Here is a 20106-nt window from a genome sequence, read left to right as displayed (position 1 = left end):
CTAATCACAACGTACCTTTAGTTTCTTTGACTAACCTCACGTGGTCAAGCTGAGCTACTCCATCCAATCACAAAGTACCTTTAGTTTCTTTGACTAACCTCACGTGATCATGCTAAGCTCTTCCATCTAATCACAACGTACCTTTAGTTTCTTTGACTAACCTCACGTGGTCAAGCTGAGCTCCTCCATCTAATCACAACGTACCTTTAGTTTCTTTGACTAACCTCACGTGATCCAGCTGAGCTCCTCCATCCAATCACAACGTACCTTTAGTTTCTTTGACTAACCCCACGTGATCAAGCTGAGCTCCTCCATCCAATCACAACGTACCTTTAGTTTCTTTGACTAACCTCATGTGATCATGCTGAGCTCCTTCATCCAATCACAAAGTACCTTTAGTTTCTTTGACTAACCTCACGTGATCATGCTGAGCTCCTCCATCCAATCACAAAGTACCTTTAGTTTCTTTGACTAACCTCACGTGATCATGCTGAGCTCCTCCATCCAATCACAAAGTACCTTTAGTTTCTTTGACTAACCTCACGTGATCATGCTGAGCTCTTCCATCTAATCACAACGTACCTTTAGTTTCTTTGACTAACCTCACGTGGTCAAGCTGAGCTCCTCCATCCAATCACAACGTACCTTTAGTTTCTTTGACTAACCTCACGTGATCAAGCTGAGCTCCTTCATCCAATCACAACGTACCTTTAGTTTCTTTGACTAACCCCACGTGATCAAGCTGAGCTCCTCCATCCAATCACAACGTACCTTTAGTTTCTTTGACTAACCTCATGTGATCATGCTGAGCTCCTTCATCCAATCACAAAGTACCTTTAGTTTCTTTGACTAACCTTACGTGATCATGCTGAGCTCCTCCATCCAATAACAAAGTACCTTTAGTTTCTTTGACTAACCTCACGTGATCATGCTGAGCTCCTCCATCCAATCACAAAGTACCTTTAGTTTCTTTGACTAACCTCACGTGATCATGCTGAGCTCCTCCATCCAATCACAACGTACCTTTAGTTTCTTTGACTAACCTCACGTGATCATGCTGAGCTCCTCCATCCAATCACAACGTACCTTTAGTTTCTTTGACTAACCTCACGTGATCAAGCTGAGCTCCTCCATCCAATCACAACGTACCTTTATTTTCTTTGACTAACCTCACGTGATCATGCTGAGCTCCTCCATCCAATCACAACGTACCTTTAGTTTCTTTGACTAACCTCACGTGATCATGCTGAGCTCCTCCATCTAATCACAAACTACCTTTAGTTTCTTTGACTAACCTCACGTGGTCAAGCTGAGCTCCTCCATCTAATCACAACGTACCTTTAGTTTCTTTGACTAACCTCACGTGATCATGCTGAGCCCCTCCATCCAATCACAACGTACCTTTAGTTTCTTTGACTAACCTCACGTGATCATGCTGAGCTCCTCCATCTAATCACAACGTACCTTTAGTTTCTTTGACTAACCTCACGTGATCAAGCCCAGCTCCTCCATCCAATCACAACGTACCTTTAGTTTCTTTGACTAACCTCACGTGATCATGCTGAGCTCCTCCATCTAATCACAAACTACCTTTAGTTTCTTTGACTAACCTCACGTGATCATGCTGAGCTCCTCCATACAATCACAACGTACCTTTAGTTTCTTTGACTAACCTCACGTGATCATGCTGAGCTCCTCCATCCAATCACAACGTACCTTTAGTTTCTTTGACTAACCTCACGTGATCAAGCTGAGCTCCTCCATCTAATCACAACGTACCTTTAGTTTCTTTGACTAACCTCACGTGATCAATTCCAGCTCCTCCATCCAATCACAAAGTACCTTTAGTTTCTTTGACTAACCTCACGTGGTCAAGCTGAGCTCCTCCATCCATTCACAACGTACCTTTAGTTTCTTTGACTAACCTCACGTTATCATGCTGAGCTCCTCCATCCAATCACAACGTACCTTTAGTTTCTTTGACTAACCTCACGTGATCATGCTGAGCTCCTCCATCCAATCACAACGTACCTTTAGTTTCTTTGACTAACCTCACGTGATCATGCTGAGCTCCTCCATCCAATCACAACGTACCTTTAGTTTCTTTGACTAACCTCACGTGATCAAGCTGAGCTCCTCCATCCAATCACAACGTACCTTTATTTTCTTTGACTAACCTCACGTGATCATGCTGAGCTCCTCCATCTAATCACAAAGTACCTTAAGTTTCTTTGACTAACCTCACGTGATCATGCTGAGCTCCTCCATCCAATCACAAAGTACATTTAGTTTCTTTGACTATCCTCTTGTGATCATGCTGAGCTCCTCCATCCAATCACAAAGTACATTTAGTTTCTTTGACTATCCTCTTGTGATCATGCTGAGCTCCTCCATCCAATCACAACGTACCTTTAGTTTCTTTGACTAAACTCACGTGATCAAGCTGAGCTCCTCCATCTAATCACAACGTACCTTTAGTTTCTTTGACTAACCTCACGTGATCATGCTGAGCTCCTCCATCCAATCACAAACTACCTTTAGTTTCTTTGACTAACCTCACGTGATCATGCTGAGCTCCTCCATCCAATCACAACGTACCTTTAGTTTCTTTGACTAACCTCACGTGATCAAGCTGAGCTCCTCCATCCAATCACAACGTACCTTTAGTTTCTTTGACTAACCTCATGTGATCAAGCTGAGCTCCTCCATCCAATCACAACGTACCTTTAGTTTCTTTGACTAACCTCACGTGATCATGCTGAGCTCCTCCATCCAATCACAAAATACCTTTAGTTTCTTTGACTAACCTCATGTGATCAAGCTGAGCTCCTCCATCTAATCACAACGTACCTTTAGTTTCTTTGACTAACCTCAGGTAATCATGCTGAGCTCCTCCATCCAATCACAAAGTACATTTAGTTTCTTTGACTAACCTCACGTGATCATGCTGAGCTCCTTCATCCAATCACAAACTACCTTTAGTTTCTTTGACTAACCTCACGTGATCATTCTGAGCTCCTCCATCCAATCACAAACTACCTTTAGTTTCTTTGACTAACCTCACGTGATCATGCTAAGCTCGCCCCCGGGTCGTGATTTTATAGCGGATACAACAGGGCCGGAATGTTCTCAAAAATTTGATGCTTAGAAAACTAAAGACGTTTTCTCGCTTCCGTCCATCAAAAAACAGACACAAAAAAAGATAAAGTACCTATTTTCAACGTCGGTAATTCCTTCAGTTGAAATTCAACTGCTATCAATGGAAGCCTACGGTGCGCAGTTTACCCCAACGGTTTGATTTAGTGAATGAATGTTTGATTGAAGGAAGCTGATAGCTGTCGTCTGGTGGCTGTGAAAAACTAAATATATGGATGCTGTCATGCGCAGAAGCGTCAAATACATCAGTATATTTATATATTTTCAGATGATCATGATTTCATGAATTTAATTATGTATCTAAGATTGTCATGTCAATCGATATCATGAAGTAGATTTGTTCCAGTACTCATCTATCGAAAGGAAGATACACAATATGACAGTAATCCATATTCAAGCGCTGTCGGTACACCATTTAGATCTGTTTCATTCTAAACTAAGCTTTTAGGGGTTATTATTTAGTCACCTCGCTACAAGCACTATGATTGGTCGAGGACTGTGCTGTACTGAAGTAATGGCACCAGTGCGTGCTTGCTGCATGCAGTCGTTATAAAGCACGCGAGGATTGACGGAACAAGAGAGTAGTCTTAGTAGAAGCGAAACAAGCAATAACATTAAAATGTTTTGGGTCGTACTTTCATTTCTGAACGCTTGAATGAATAATAGTTATCTTTTGCATGACTCCAGACAGTTCCTTTCCCATCAATGGTGTTTCCCAAATACTTCCCATTGAGATTGGAATAAAAACAAGAATTATACCACCAAGCACCAGTATATAATGACGCACAGTTTTCATAATACTCGTCATTATGTTGATCTTTGGTAGTAAAGAACATGTTATTATGGTATGTCAGTGAGTCCCCAGCGTCACCCGAATACGAGCCAACCTTGAGTCTGTACTTGTCTGATGCAGAACCAACACTAAAACTACCATATTTGGCAAAATACTTTACTGCACTCCAGTCCTCCAGGTCCACACGTAGAGTCGATGGTGTTCTTGCTGTCAGTCGATGGATGTAGTCATTACCCAACCAGAACTCGCCAATCGGGTTTCCAAAACCTGTTTTGTAATGCTGCCAGCCAAGATAAAAGTCAACAGATCCATCTTTTCTTCTCTGGAACACTGTCCACCCTCCTCCGTCAGTGGTCATGTCACAGTAGACTTGAAAGGTTCCTTGACTATTGGGTTTTACTGTGTACACACCGCTACGTCTTTCACCTGATTTGTAAATCTCTGCACAATCGTAGTGGACTAATGTTATTCGTGTTTTAGTTTCTGTATCAGCAACGCCAGCACTCGTAGCGGTACACACGTACACACCGGAGTCCGAGCTGAGCACATTTTTTATCATTAATGAACCATGACGTATTTCATACCGTCCTACTGGAAGACCTTGTTTTTCTTTTCTCCAGCTGATTAACGGTGGAGGGTCACCTTGAGCTGAACAATTGAGCATAATGGTCGAGCCGAGTGTGACGTTTACGACAAGCGGAGGTCGAGCGATGAAAACAGGCAACTGTACCACGACTAGCATACATCCTACTACTTCGAATCCAAGTTGATTTTCAGCCTTACAAAAATACGTCCCGGAGTCTTCTTTTCGTAAGCTAACCAAAGTTAATTTATTCTCTTCGATATGAGAACGTTTATCAGGTAATTGGCCAAGTGACTTTCGCCAAACAACTTCCGGTTGTGGATGCCCAGTCACGCCACACACGGGAAGAGTAACATTGTCTCCTATCCTAGCATATATTGGTCCGTTCTTTAATATTAATCTTGGACGGAAATTTACCTCGAGTCTTGAGGTTGTCTGTGTTTTCCCAAGGATACTAGAAGCCTGACACTGATATATCCCTGAGTCATTAAATGTGACGTCTTTTATCAACAGTTTACCAGTATCATCAATCATGGATCTGTTGGAGGCCAATGAACCATCCACTTTACTCCAAACGATGTCAGGTCGAGGATATCCACTTGCAGAACAGTGCAAAATGGCTGATTTGCTTTCATTGACGATCAATTTAGGCGGAGAGATCACAACTGATGGATGTTCTAACGAAGGACCGCGGTCCCCTTTCGGTCCCGGCATGCCTCGAGGACCGGAAACTCCATTTTGTCCTGGATCACCTTTTAGTCCCGGTATTCCTTGCTTGCCTTCTCTACCTGGTTTACCCATGGGTCCTTGTGGTCCTCTGGGTCCTCTTCTGCCTCTTCTCCCTCGTATAGCGATAAAGTTCTTAGCAGAGATAGCTTTGCTCACTTGCTGCTCCATTAGTTTGATCAGTTTTTCAAAAAGACGGCTCTCACTCTTCGTGTCGTTAATTTCTTCCTGTAATAGTGGTTCATTCCCGTCGAAACTTCTTTGCATTCGTTTCTTGGTCCTTCCACAACATTCTTTGACGTCCAAAGCAAGTTGTTCGAGGCCTTTTCCTTTGTTTGCAGCCATGTTGTCGAGGCTGTTGTCGACATTGACTGCTTGAAAGGTCATCTTGTTCTCCAACTGTTGTATTTTCGTGTTTTGTTGCTTCAGAATCATCTCGATACGTACAAACTCACCGCAGCACAGCAAGAGAGCGACTAACGAAATAATGGCGACTATCGTTGAAACGGTTAACTTATTATTCGACTTGGAAGCTTTGCCATCCATTTTTAGTTTGCAAAGATACACTCGGTTATTAAGCTTCTCTCAAGAGCATTCCTTTGAGATATCAAATGAAAACGAATACACAAATCATACTTATTTATTAAACCAGACTTGATTTGATCGAATTACGTACAAAGGTTGCCTCTGATCAATTTTAATAGACTCTAGAATTTCAAGACACAATAAAAGTATTTGGCAAGAAATCAAGAATCGTCACTACTGTGATCGATATTTTTTGTTATATAGGACACAGGTAGCCAAATTCAAGATTTTATTATATAAACTATAATTTTTTACAAAGATTTCTACAATTGAGAAATTTCGTATTTCAACACATGTAAAAATACGATAATTTTCACATGTAAAATTATAACCAATCAGCTTTCAGTATTCTGTGACGTCATTGCTCTCACAGGCGCGGGAAAATCACAATGGTCGGCAGCTTTGTCTCGTATGTGGTTGCTCACGGGATCGATAATTTTGTTAAAATTATCGAAAATTAGTATGGGTAATAGGACTTCATGCTGTCCAATTCGGAAATAATTGGATGAAAAAAATTTTCGAGGACAGACAAAATTGGAAGAGGCCGATAGGCCGAGTCCAATTTGACAGTCAGAGGAATTTTTTTGAATTCAATTATTTCCAAATTGGACAGACATGTAGTCCTATTGCAGATTAATTATATCAAAGTATTCCAAAGAGTTCATTGGCGGGGATATCTTCTAAGCGCCTTTTTTCTTGTCTTAACATCCTCCAGAAGTCAAATACTTTCATCTAAGCACATGGCGGTACTTTTCTTCGTGTTTTTGTTAACATTTCTTTGGCACATTTCATTTAAACTATCCTCAGATACTTCGGGAAATCTGTTAACTAATTCCTGAAGTTCCATGTCAACCATATTATGGTTTTCTACGCTAAAAAGTTCAAAAAGATCCCAATTAACAACTTCCTCCGGCATTTTGAAAAAAAATACACGACGAAAAAAAGGTCGTCGAGTTGGTATTGCAGTGTAATTCTGGGACTGTTTTCACCATTTTGGGAATACGTCCCTAAAACAGCCTCACAATGCACAACAATGCCAAGTTGACCCGGATTTTCCCTCGACCTCGTAATGGCTATTACAACACTGTAAATCGAACCCACTTAGCATTTTAACTTTCGAATGCCCTATAATGCTTTGCGCTTGAGGCAACCAATCAAAACACTGTTCCAAAATGAAATGTTCTATAACTGAAATTACACTAAACCTGCTTTTATATGTAAAATACTAATTCATTCAGTTCATTATCAGTTAACGGAGGTGTTTCAGTAGTTAATTTTTGTTTAATATGCCAACAGACCATCCCATCATGCATTGCGTATATAACAATGTTAGAGAAATTTTCATCATATCATTTTACGCCATCTGCTGAATCGTTAAAACTCTCGATAATTATCAAATACTAGAACACTTTAGCCTACATTGGTTATATGTTCTATACGTTCTATACATGGATAATACAAAGGAGCTAAATTTAGAGGGCAACACGAAAGAATTTCAATCTCCTGAAAACTGTTTTGCCCTGTAAAATTTAGCTGCATTCCGCAGTGCTACAAGGGTTCTAAAGATTAAAATACATTGTGCTATGGACACTAAAACCGTGAACACTTTGTGTTTTTCCCTCAGGTCATTATTTCCTGAACTTTCTACTGTTTCAGATCCTCTAATTGAAGCTTTGAGTTCAAATACACCGATTGATCAAAATATATAAATCTTCTTTATATTCGATTGGCTTAAGGAATGACTTACAGTATGACTTACCATAATGATAACGATAATAATAATAATAATAATAATAATAATAATATCAGAAAGCCTCTATAACCATCTAGAGGAACAAGAATTGATACCATTTGAACAGAAAGGCTGTCGTCGTGGATCGAGAGGAACAAAAGACCAACTCCTCATCGACAAGGCAGTTCTGCGAAGTGCAAAGAGAAAGCACAAGAACTTGGAAAAGGTGTGGGTAGACTACAAAAAGGCACATGACTCTGTACCTCATAGCTGGATAATCACTTCCCTTGAAAACATCAAGGCTCAGCCATCGATCGTAGCATTCATGAAGAGAGCAATGTCGCAGTGGAGGACTGAACTAAGGTTAGACGGAGAATCATGTGGTCATTGTGAGATAAAGCGTGGAACATTTCAGGGAGACTCGATGTCACCGTTACTATTCATCATATGTCTCATACCATTGACGTCCATACTGAACAACACAAGGAAAGGTTACAAGCTGAACAATGGTAATGTACTGAATCATTTGTTATATATGGATGATATGAAGCTCTATGGGAAGAACGAGAAAGAAATTGGGTCACTATTACACTCTGTACGAATATTTAGTACAGACATTGGGATGACATTTGGGATAGAAGTGCGCCAGAGTAGGAGTAAGAAGAGGAAAGGTGGTAAAGAGGGAGGGGATAGAGCTACCCTATGGTCAGCAGATAAAGAATTTGGAAGGAAATGATCACTATAGGTATCTAGGAGTGTTAGAGAAGGAAGATATCAACCATCAGAAAGTTAAGAATAACGTCCAACTAGAATACAAAAGGAGATTAAGACTGATTCTTAAGTCAAACCGTCCTTTTTTCACGAGGGTAGCACTTAATAGGCAGTGGCTAACAAACCTGTGGCCATCATTCCGTGATCGAATTGGAATTTAGGAGTTGATTTTTGCGGAGGGAGGAAAACCGGAGAACCCGGAAAACGCTCGAAGCACAGGAGAGAACCAACAAACAACTCTACTCACATACGACACCGAGCTCGTCGGGACTCGAACTCGGGTCGCATTGATGAGTGGAAAGCGCTCACACCGCTACGCCACCCGTGCTTCCCAAAGTTATCAGGAAGAAACAAGATTTCCGCCATTAATGCCTATGCGGTTCCAGTAATCAGATACACAGCTGGAATAGTAAATTGGACAAACGAAGAACTCTACTCTCTAGACAGAAAGACGTGTAAAATAGTAACCATGCATCCACGTGCTGAATATAGATCGTATCTATCTTCCAAGATCTATGTGTGGAAGAGGACTTAAGACCGTAGAGGACACTGTAAGAGTGACTCATCGCTGTGCCGACTATGTAAAGAAAAGACGGAAACTGTGGACCACCTTGTATCTGGCTGCAAAGTACTGGCAGGGAGAGAGTATAAAGACAGACATGACAAAGTGGCAAGGACAATACATTGGCACCTATGTAGGAAACACCAAATACAGTTCACTGCATATATATAATTGGTGGGATCACGAACCAGAGAAAGTAGTGGAAAACGAAAAGGTCAAGATCCTATGCGATTTTAATGTTAACACGTAGAAGAAGATTGAAGCAAGAAGACCAGACATCATAGTCGTAAATAAGAGCAAGAAGAAGGCGAGTGCCTATGGACCATAAATTGATCAAAAGGAAATGGAAAAGATTGACAAGTACCAAGACCTCAGAATAGAAATAGAAAGATTGTGGAGGATGAAGACCACATAGTGAAGCCAAGGAGCTTGTTCAGAACTTCTGTTTTTATCCTTGACATAGTACTAAATAACGTGAACATAAAGCTAGAAGAATTATTACAAAGCAAAACAAATAACATATGACATAGTCAGTTGTCTTATATACAGTCAATCAATGTGGCATAACTTTACCACAGTACAGTATAGAAAGTTGTGACTTGTACTGTTTTTAGTTACTGTTTTTTGTACTGTTTTTATTACAAAGGATACTCAGTTTATGCATTATTTCAACACATATGGTTTGAGGTTGCACCTGTGACAAGTTGTGTTCTTTATACAGTAAAAAATATAACAATGAATGTTTATTTTAAATACATTTATATGCATCTTTTCAATTTTATAGTGAACAAAATCCCAAATTGACTTATGCCCCCCCTCTCCATATTTATGCAAATAGCTTCTAACCCCCCTACCCTACACTCCAATTTAACTTTTGATCCCCCCCCCCCATTAATTTTAGAACCCCCCCCTTCCGATAATTATTGCACAGTCCCTTAATGCATGTTTGAAAGCTGTTAAAGGAAACTCAAGCGTACTGTTAGGTAATTGAAGAAAAAAATTCTAAGGTTTGACCCCTTGTAATTTTCGATTCTCATGTGAATTTGATCAGACTGCAGTCAGTTGCATCAGAGATTACAGCGCGTGCTTGCTTCAGTGGAGCTCATGAACCAAGAGTTTTCATGATGATTTGTTTCAGGTAATAGAAGGTATTCTGTGAATCAAACTACAATTAAAGTAATGCAAGTTTTAGCGGAGCTCCCGCGCGAGCGGAGCACCATACTTAAGAAAAAATGATAAACCATCAAGTTGATTTTTCATGGTTTGGCTGACGCCACTTCCGTCCGTCCGTCCGTCCGTGTACACAACTCAGGAATCCCGCTTGATGTCAAAGCAAAACGACTCACTAATGCGGCTCTCAAATGCACAGAAAAAATCGCTTTAGACTTTAGACTTACTTAGGACTTATGGTGGATTCCGGATTCCAAGCGCTGGATTCCGGAATCCGAGACTCTGGATTACGGATTCCAAGGGTCTGGATTCCGGATTCCAAAACTTTTGTATTGCGGATTCCGGATTCCATATCCATATAATTTTCAGATACTTTCTGTGAAAATGATATTTGACTGGTATATATAATTAGCGTGATAAAAAACAATTAACAAAAGCGCATACATTAAGTATCAGACACCATAACGTAATGCAAATAGCCCAGTCCTCCCTTTTATAATTCATTTGTCATATAACTTCTAATATTAAACGACAATTTTCTGATCTAAATTTCAATTTAATTATTGTTATTTAAAGCGCGCCTTTTACATTGCCAACATATTTAATTGTACTTTTCAAACATAGCATGAAATAAGAGTTTTTGGCCAAGTAAAGAAAGCTAAAAAATTAAATGTCAAACAACAAAATAATGATGCTCGTTACTTACAGTTTGTTGCTTTGTTTGTTAGCTCGATCATAGACGGCCCGATTTCCACGGAGAGAATCATCATTAATGTGTCATCCTTAGTCCAATCATTTTTAATTGCCGATGATAAAAGTATCGATAATTAATTTAACGGTTCTTACATGGAGCTTTTAGTGAGTAGGTATGATTGCAAGTGCTTCTTAAAGGGGCAATTGGATGAAAACGCCCCAGTTTTTGAAAGTCCGAGTAACTGAAGTATATGAGGATAATATGACTCCATTATGATTATGAAACCAGAATAGTGAACATTTTAGCCTAGGAGCCATTTTCAAATAATTGCAGAGATAAAATTGTGAGAGATATATCCCATACGATCATCGTTATAATATACTTCATATGAGACATCATATATAACTTTTGTTACTGTTTGGGCCAAGGCTAAAACACGAATTGCCTGGAAATGCAAATTTTTTTATTATGATAGGCTTGTATAGGCTGCTTTATTTCCTTCATTAAATAATGGGTTGTTTTAACAATAGTTGTCTGTCATATACTGTCAACATGCCGCTTTGAAAGTAAAATCGTCTATCAATTAAATCAGCACCTGATGACATATTCTTGGTGGAGTTATTACACAGTGGAGGAGGGGCTACAGCGGCCTCGAGTCTAGGTCGAGGCGATAGCATTTTAGTGTAGACTCTGATTTTCGAAGTAGCCGATTCCGAATTCAACAAGGGTGGATTCCGGATTCCATTATAAACTGAATTCCGGATTCCAGAGTGCTTTTTACTCCGCAAACTCGATGGCAGCGCGGTCGAACTCCATACATTAAAGACCTTTAGCAATACGTTCTTGCGAGCCCCGCAAACCTCAAACTGCAGTTCGACGTCAGTGAGTGTTTCTCAGTGTTTGCGGGCGTTTTTCGGGGCCTGGTTCCTAGCGGTTACAGGTTAGCGTTTAGCAGTAAACCCAATGCTAAAGGTCTCTATTCCTTGAACCTCACAACTTCAAGGTCAAAATGATGGGACTTTTTAACGTGGTCCTTTAGTTTCTTAGACTAGCATCACATGATCATGCTGAGCTCGTCCCCGGCTCGTGATTGTATAGCCGATGCGATGCGGCCTGTCATGTTGTAAACATAATTACAACAATGCTAATCCAGAATGTTCTCCAAAAATTTGATACTCAGAAAACTCCATACGTTTTCTCGTGTTTTGGCTTCCGTCCATCAAATCTACAATGGTTTGATTTATGATGGTAATTGAACTGAGTGGAGTGCAATTTGGTCTGAAATCAAACGTGCGATTACAAAATCGCAAGTTTGATTTCAGACCAAAATTGCACGACACGAAGTTCAATTACCACTTTATTATATCCATTTTGAAATCTTTTTTGAAAAAGACTTTTTTCCCAGTTAAACCGACATGACTACAATCTACCGACAACCTACAAACATGCTGTCAAGAGAACTTGTTTATACTGATCGAGCAATGATTCTCATTTTGAAAACCAACACTTTCAATCCAAAACTAAAATGAATTTATATAGGACCAAAAGGCATTACATGTATTAAGAATCGTTTACTTACATTAAATAGCAAAACAATCCTGCCCAAAAGGGTTGTAATGAACTGGCTGTTGTCCATACCGCCAATGCTCACTGCTTGTATTTTTACGATTTCCGTTCAACATGTTAAGATCACACTTGTGCCGAGAAAACAGCAAAAATCAAAGGTTGTTTAGTCCTTCGGTTGTCCTTAAAAAATCACGTAGCTCAGAAAAAATCTTCTTCTTAAGAAAAACTTCTTTTAATGACTGTATTTTCGATGTGTTGTTATGCTTTACAGATTGAAAAGGAAACCACTTTCCACGATCAATCGCCAAGAAGTCACATTCAAAAGATGCCGATTGCATTTCCCCCACTGCTTTTCGCTGTAATATCTTCAACTTACTTAAGCAGTTACTTTACAAAGATGCTTTTGACAATTTTAAGTGATCAGTTGGTCTTTTTAAGTCCTTTTTACGGCTTTTTAAGTCTTTTTTTACGACTTTTGACGGTAAAATCGTTCTTCAGAAAATTTTTTTTTGAGCCGTGGCTCTTTTTTTTCGCAAGAAGCGGTGAGCTCAACACTCAGATGGATTCCTTGATATAATTGGCTGGAAAATGACATGTCTCTCTTGTGACTGGTTCATATCAGTTGATGTGCAAAATCGTGCAATTTAGAGCTCAAAATCGTGCAATTTATGCTGAAATCACTGCTGCAGGGAACCAATCAGATTGCAGGATTTGCTTGTGATTTCAAAATGGATGTAATAAAGTGCGTACATGAATATTTGATTGAAGGAAGCTGAAACCTCAGTCGTCTGGTGGCTGTGGAGAACTAAATATATGGATGCTGTCATGCGCAGAAGCGGCAAATACATCAGTATGTTTATATATATTTTCAGATGATTATGATTTTATGTCAATCGATATCAAGAAGTAGATTTGTTCCAGTTCTCGTCTATCTAAAGGAAGCTACAATACAATAGGAATCCATATTCAAGAGCTCAGTACACCCTCTCGACCTGTTTCATTCTAACTAAGCTTTTATACATTTGGGATCAAAAGTCATGGATATATTGTTATTATATAGTCACCTCCCTATAAGCACTATGATTGGTCGAGAACTGTGCTGTATACTGAAGTGGCACCAGCGCTGAAATGGCACCAGCGCTTGCTTGCTGCTTGCAGTCGCTACATAAAGCACGCGATGATTGACAGAACACGAGAGAGGTTTTAGTAAAAGCGCAACAAGGAGTGGACCTTAGAATAACATTAAAATGTTTTGGGTCGTATTTTCATTTCTGAACGCTTGAGTGAATAATATTTATCTTTTGCATGACGCCAGCCAATCCCTTTAAAATCCATGGTGTTTCCCAAATACTTCCCATTGAGATTGGAATAAAAACAAGACTTATACCACCAAGCACCAGTATATAATGACGCACAGTTTTCATAATACTCGTCATTATGTTGATCTTTGGTAGAAAAGAACATGTTATTATGGTACGTCAGTGAGTCTACAGCAGTACCCGAATAAGAGCCAACCTTGAGTCTGTACTTGTCTGATGCAGAACCAACACTAAAACTACCATATTTGGCAAAATACTTTACTGCACTCCAGTCCTCCAGATCCACACGTAGAGTCGATGGTGTTCTTGCTGTCAGTCGATGGATGTAGTCATTACCCAACCAGAACTCGCCAATCGGGTTTCCAAAACCTGTTTTGTACTGCTGCCAGCCAAGATAAAAGTCAACAGATCCATCTTTTCTTCTCTGGAACACTGTCCACCCTCCTCCGTCAGTGGTCATGTCACAGTAGACTTGAAAGGTTCCTTGACTGTCGGGTTTTACTGTGTACACACCGCTGCGTCTTTCACCTGATTTGTAGACATCTGCACAATCTCTGTAGACAATGTTTATTCGTGTTTTAGTTTCTGTATCAGCAACGTCACCACTCGTAGCGGTGCACACGTACACACCTGAGTCAGAGCTGAGCATATTTTTTAACATCAATGAGCCATAACGTATTTCATACCGTCCTACTGGAAGATCCTGCTTCTCTTTTCTCCAGCTGATTAACGGTGGAGGGTCACCTTGAGCTGAACAATTGAGCACATGATAATGGTCGAGCCGAGTGTGACGTTTACGACAAGCGGAGGTCGAGCGATGAAAACAGGCAACTGTACCACGACTAGCATACATCCTACTACTTCGAATCCAAGTTGATTTTCAGCCTTACAAAAATACGTCCCGGAGTCTTCTTTTCGTAAGCTCACCAAAGTTAATTTATTCTCTTCGATATGAGAACGTTTATCAGGTAATTGGCCAAGTGACTTTCGCCAAACAACTTCCGGTTGTGGATGCCCAGTCACGCCACACACGGGAAGAGTAACATTGTCTCCTAACCTAGCGTAGATTGGTCCGTTCTTTAATATCAATCTTGGACGGAAATTTATCACGAGTCTTGAGGTTGTCTGTGTTTTCCCAAGGATACTAGAAGCCTGACACTGATATATCCCTGAGTCATTAAATGTGACGTCTTTTATCAACAGTTTACCAGTATCATCAATCATGGATCTGTTGGAGGCCAATGAACCATCCACTTTACTCCAAACGATGTCAGGTCGAGGATATCCACTTGCAGAACAGTGCAAAATGGCTGGTTTGCTTTCATTGACGATCAATTTAGGCGGAGAGATCACAACTGATGGATGTTCTAACGAAGGACCGCGGTCCCCTTTCGGTCCCGGCATGCCTCGAGGACCGGCAACTCCAATTTGTCCGGGATCACCTTTCAGTCCCGGTATTCCTTTCTTGCCTGTTCTACCTGGTTTACCCATGGGTCCTTGTGGTCCTCTGGGTCCCCTTCTGCCTCTTCTCCCTCGTATAGCGATAAAGTTCTTAGCAGAGATAGCTTTGTTCACTTGCTGCTCGATTAGTTTGGTCAGTTTCTCATTATTCGTAACGTTGGCTTCTCCCTGCAATGGAGAGTCTTCCCCGTCGACACTCCTTTGCATTCGTTTCTTGGTCCTTCCACAGCATTCTTTAACGTTCTTAAAAGCGAGTTGTTCGAGGCCTTTTCCTTTGTTTGCAGCCATGTTGTCGACATTGACTGCTTGAAAGGTCATCTTGTTCTCCAACTGTTGTATTTTCGTGTTTTGTTGCTTCAGAACCATCTCGATACGTACGAACTCACCACAGCACAGCAACAGAGCGACTAACGAAATAATGGTGACTATTGTTGAAGCAGTTAACATATTCGACTTGGAAACGTTTCCATCCATTTTTAGTTTCCAAAGATACACTTGGTTATTTAGACTCTTCTAATTAAGAGTATTTCTTTGAGATATCAAATGAACAAGGACGCACAGAACTTTAATAGACCACGATTGTTTTGATTAAAGCCACGTACAAAGGTCGGATCCAATCTATTCTAATAGATTTAGAATTTCAAGACCTGATAACGCATTTGGTAAGAAATCAAGAATCGGTAGTTAGGTTAGAGATATTGTTTCTTACATAGAACACAGGTAGCCTAATTTCAAATTTAAGTACTGAAATCACTCTCGACCCCAAAGTCTTTCAAAGGATTCTTATTGCACATGCTACACGAAATACTATTATTAATCTAGATTATTTGATATCCGAATTCTGTCAGAGGTTTTACAATCACCAAGGATTAAACTAGTTGTACTTTCTCTTGTTTCGCTAGCAACAGTACTGTTACCATTGAAATGTAGACCTGGTCTTTGGTCTTCAAAATCAGCGGTGTGCATCATACGAAAATGGTGTATTGTTCCGAAGTTTAGGAAAAGGCTCGAGTAGGTATTTGCAGTGCATCGTGGGACAGTTTTTGCCATCTTGGAAATATGTCTCAAAAAAACCCCACAATGCACTACAATGTCAATTCGACCCAGGTTTTTCCTCAGCCTTTCTCGTAATGGCTAATACGACACCGGAAATCGAACACAGGTCGCATTCTTTACTTTCGAATGCCCCACAATACTTTGCGCCTTGGGGTAACCAATCAAATACTGTCCCAAAATGAAATGTTCTTCAACTGAAAGTACACTATACCTTTTTTAATCTCTAAAAAAGCTAACTTATATCTTTCCCTGTTTCTTATTGTTTCATTTTAGCATTTGAACATCAAACGAGGTGCTTACTATTTAATCAGCCTTCAGCACAATAAGTGTGGTTTTTTCCTCTGTCTACCCTCACACCCGCAAAGTATTATGGGTATGTGAAGGAAGAGTATTGGCACAATGATGAACTTTAGATTGTAAAGCCTCTGTAGTCTAATGGATATGACGTCGGCCTCCTAAGCCGAAGGTTGCGGGTTCGAGTCACGTCGGAGGTGAATGAGTCGTTAATTTTTGTTTAATAAGCCAACAGACTATCCCATCATGCGTTGCGTATCAAACAATGCTAGTGGATTTTTCATCATATATTTTGAATCGTTAAAATTCTCGATAATCATCTAATACTGAAATACTTTAGCCCTAATTTGGTTTTTGTTCTATACGTTTCTATGCAAGATTAATTTATTCAAATCAATCCCTTCTGGCCGACATGACTAAGTAGTCTACAAGATCCCGTGCATCGAGTGTTACAGCGTCTACATCGGTGAATCTGGGAGACCAGGCAAGAAAGATCGAAAAAAACATGAGAGAGACATCCGCCCAGATTGGTAGAACGTCGAGTGAATCGACAGAGACAATCATCAGTACACACGCAAAAGTCAAAGAAGCCATCCATATTAGACTCCATCCCAACAACATCAATGAGGACAGCAGAATTGAGATTTCTTGAGCGTGGATACCGACCGTTCGAAAGCACTCCGTCACGCCCACCTATTGCAGCCAATCACAGCCAAGAAGACAACCTTCAGACTACGCCATCGCCTGATTAGTCGCAGTATTAGTCGAAACTGCCACAATCGTGAGACAAATGAATAAATATAATCTTTGAATGTAGATTCTATTGTGGTTTTGGATATCATGCATATAGACGTCAAAGAAGCTAAATTTGGAGAAAAAAATAATAATTTCAATCTCCTGAGAACCTTTTTATTCCAAATTGAGCTGTATTCGAATGTGCTGCAAGGGGTCTAAAGATTACAGTTCGCTATGGACGATCGAACCGTGAATACTTCACGTGTCCCCCAGGTCATTATTTCCTGAGCTTTCTATTGTTTCAAAACCTCTAAGTGAAAATTTGAGTTCAAATACACCCAGTGAACAAAATAAATCTTCTTTCCAATCGATTGCCTCAAGGGGTGATTTACAGCATATATTTTCAAAAAGGGACAAAAAACTTGAAGTGTTCCTCACTGTAAAAAAAGATACTCAAAAGGTAATCGAAGCGAACGACAAGTGATATCTGGGGTAGCCTTGATTTCTTTAGGGCCCGGGGTGGGGGTAGGGGGAGGGAAATCTTGAAGCCATCGTGTGCACTTACTACTCCCTTTCCCCATCACCGCTCCGTTTCATGGTCATTTATCACGGTAATGTTTTCCATCATTGGTGGTTGGCTTTCCAAGTTTATTTTCACGATGTATATTAATTTTCCTGCTCTCTGATTGGCTGGTAACATATAAAGAAGACATTGTTTTATCTCAGGTAAAAATGGGCAATCTGTAAGAACTTACAATCACCAAGGATTTGCCGGTTTGTACTTTCTCATATTTCAAATTGCATTAGTAATCAATTGACAAATTAATAATAACACTGATATTCAAACGTTTGCAGTATTTACATTTTAATAATTAAATCAGTACAATGAAAATCATTATTCTGACTGGAAACGTTTTGCTTTTGAAAAGCGTAATCATATCACGGGTAAATGAAAGTTTTTGATTACCAGAATCGTTTTTATCCTAAAATCTCTGGATTATTTAATCTTACTTCTTAATACAAAGTTTGTAGACAATGTAGGCACCGATGCCAACACCTGCAGCCAATAGACCAAGCTTCACAGCTTTGCTCTGCAAAATACCATCAGTACTGATGGGTTCCTCATAAGATCCAGGGAAGCTATTCACTTCATCTCTGCAGCAATATTCACCATCAGTCATCTGTGTATACTGGAAGCCATCAACATCGTCACAAAACACAACCCTCTCAAAGAATTGTAAGCTGTCACTATGTAAGACAACATCATCTGTGTCACCTGGAAGGCTTGATACATCATCGTTAACTACATCTGTACCGTTTGTAGAAGCTACATCAGCATTTGGAGCCATGCTGACTACGCAGATGTCATCAGCACCTTCCACAATGTTTGCAGACACTTCTTGAACAGAAGAGGACGATGGAACTTCTGTTAAGCTTCCAACTACACTCTCGCTAACTTTAGCATCAACTTTTCCATGAAGAACTTGGTCCATCATGTCATCCTTGGTATCAATCACTTGATCCATAGCCTCGACCTTCATGGAAATCATCTCTGTTGGTGACTTGGGTAGATGTTGTTGGATCTCTACGCTCTCCTCAATCTCATAACAGCTTGAATCACTCTCTGTGGTCGTCTCTGTCATGTAACCTGCATCATTACCTGAAACTCCATCGTCGTAGCTTTCATCTTGACTGTCTTCATCAGACGTCCAAACCCAAGTATGTCTTGTTGGTTTGGTAGGAGGCTGAGTAAACTGGCCGCCATCTTGATTGACTTCATCCAGGTAGGTAGAAAGAGAAGATGAGCTCCAATGAAGGTTTTCAGGATCGTAGACAACGGTGTCTGACTCACTGGAACTCCAATAACACGTATCTTGGTGCAGTTGCTGAAGATGGGATTTGGAAAAAAGTTCCCATGGATCACCTCCAAGTGCCCTGAACACTAAACTAGAGACAGGATACCGAGAAGAAGATTAGGATTGAGAATATCACGAGGAAAATAGGATGGATGAAGGAGAAGTCGGTATGAGGAGAGACAACTTAGACAAATTAGAGTGAATGAATAAACAAACAACCTCGGTCCTACACTTGTTTGTCCGTTTGCCAGCGTCCCTGTCAGTCAGTGAGCTTGACAGTCTGTAAGTTTTGTCCAGCTATATTTTGCTTAGTCAGACCTCATCAGTGTGTTTTTCTTTTCTGTCTGTCTGTTCTTTGGTCAGTCATCATGTGTGCATGTGTTTACTGCATGTGTTCGTTTTATCGATGGATGACAAACGGACAAATATCTTCTTACCTTCGGAATGGAATACAATGAAACAACGTGTAGAACAACATAAACTGACTCGTAACCACCGCCAATGTAAAAAAATGGTTGGTCGTCAGCATAACTACAAAACCTGAAACAAAATGTATACGTTAAATGTAAAAGGTAATATTGTTGGTTTATTGGAAAAGGGCAGACCAGACAATCAATCACAAGCAACAAATATTAACAGAAAAGTGATTATGAAAATAAAGATTTACAAAAAACGAGAAAAGTATTATACGACAAAGTATAGAAGCAAGCAAAAAGATTTTACCAATAACCCTGGATTTGACGCAGTCGAAGCATCCAAACACGAATATAATAATACCAATAATCTTCTTCAAAACAGAAAACATCCTGAGAAAATTCCTTCTTGCTGGTTTAACCAATGCAAAGTAAAACGTACAGCAAAAGTGTGTTCTAGAATAAATGTATTGTGACGTCATATACTGAGGTGACGTCATAATCGGAGCATATTCGTAGTTACCAGGCTTTTTTCAAATACACTCAACGGTCAACTAAGTGATAATCGAAAAGCATTACGTCTAGTTGTGGTTGCTCATGTTCATGTTGTTCATGGTAGTACATTCAGGTCATG

General features: G+C 40.0%; 2 protein-coding genes and 1 non-coding gene across 3 annotated transcripts; 1 reads left to right on the top strand and 2 right to left on the bottom strand.

Annotated features, from left to right (window-relative positions):
- Positions 1 to 3462: 3462 nt before the first annotated feature.
- On the bottom strand, positions 3463 to 15484 carry LOC116288891 (uncharacterized). The gene is made up of 2 exons (XM_089026815.1): positions 14402 to 15484; positions 3463 to 5837 (listed from the first exon to the last, which is right to left on the bottom strand). Exons 1-2 carry the CDS (start codon positions 15482 to 15484, stop codon positions 3771 to 3773), a joined length of 3150 nt encoding a protein of 1049 aa, XP_088882941.1. The 3' UTR covers positions 3463 to 3770.
- On the bottom strand, positions 13581 to 15601 carry LOC148912693 (ficolin-2-like). The gene is made up of 2 exons (XM_089026462.1): positions 15593 to 15601; positions 13581 to 14219 (listed from the first exon to the last, which is right to left on the bottom strand). The coding sequence occupies exon 2, from the start codon at positions 14115 to 14117 to the stop codon at positions 13581 to 13583; it is 537 nt and encodes a 178-aa protein (XP_088882588.1). The 5' UTR covers positions 14118 to 14219; positions 15593 to 15601.
- Positions 15602 to 16595: 994 nt separating this feature from the next.
- Positions 16596 to 16668, top strand: Trnar-ccu (transfer RNA arginine (anticodon CCU)). Its single transcript has one exon. It is a non-coding gene; the product is annotated as a tRNA-Arg (tRNA).
- Positions 16669 to 20106: the final 3438 nt, after the last annotated feature.

The sequence above is a fragment of the Actinia tenebrosa genome, unplaced genomic scaffold, assembly GCF_029948245.1.
Source record: "Actinia tenebrosa isolate PJP-AT-01 unplaced genomic scaffold, QUT_ActTen_1.0 PGA_scaffold10__47_contigs__length_13832649, whole genome shotgun sequence".
NCBI lineage: Eukaryota > Metazoa > Cnidaria > Anthozoa > Actiniaria > Actiniidae > Actinia > Actinia tenebrosa.
Note: the sequence above shows the minus strand (reverse complement) of the source record. Positions and strands in the feature narration are given on the sequence as shown.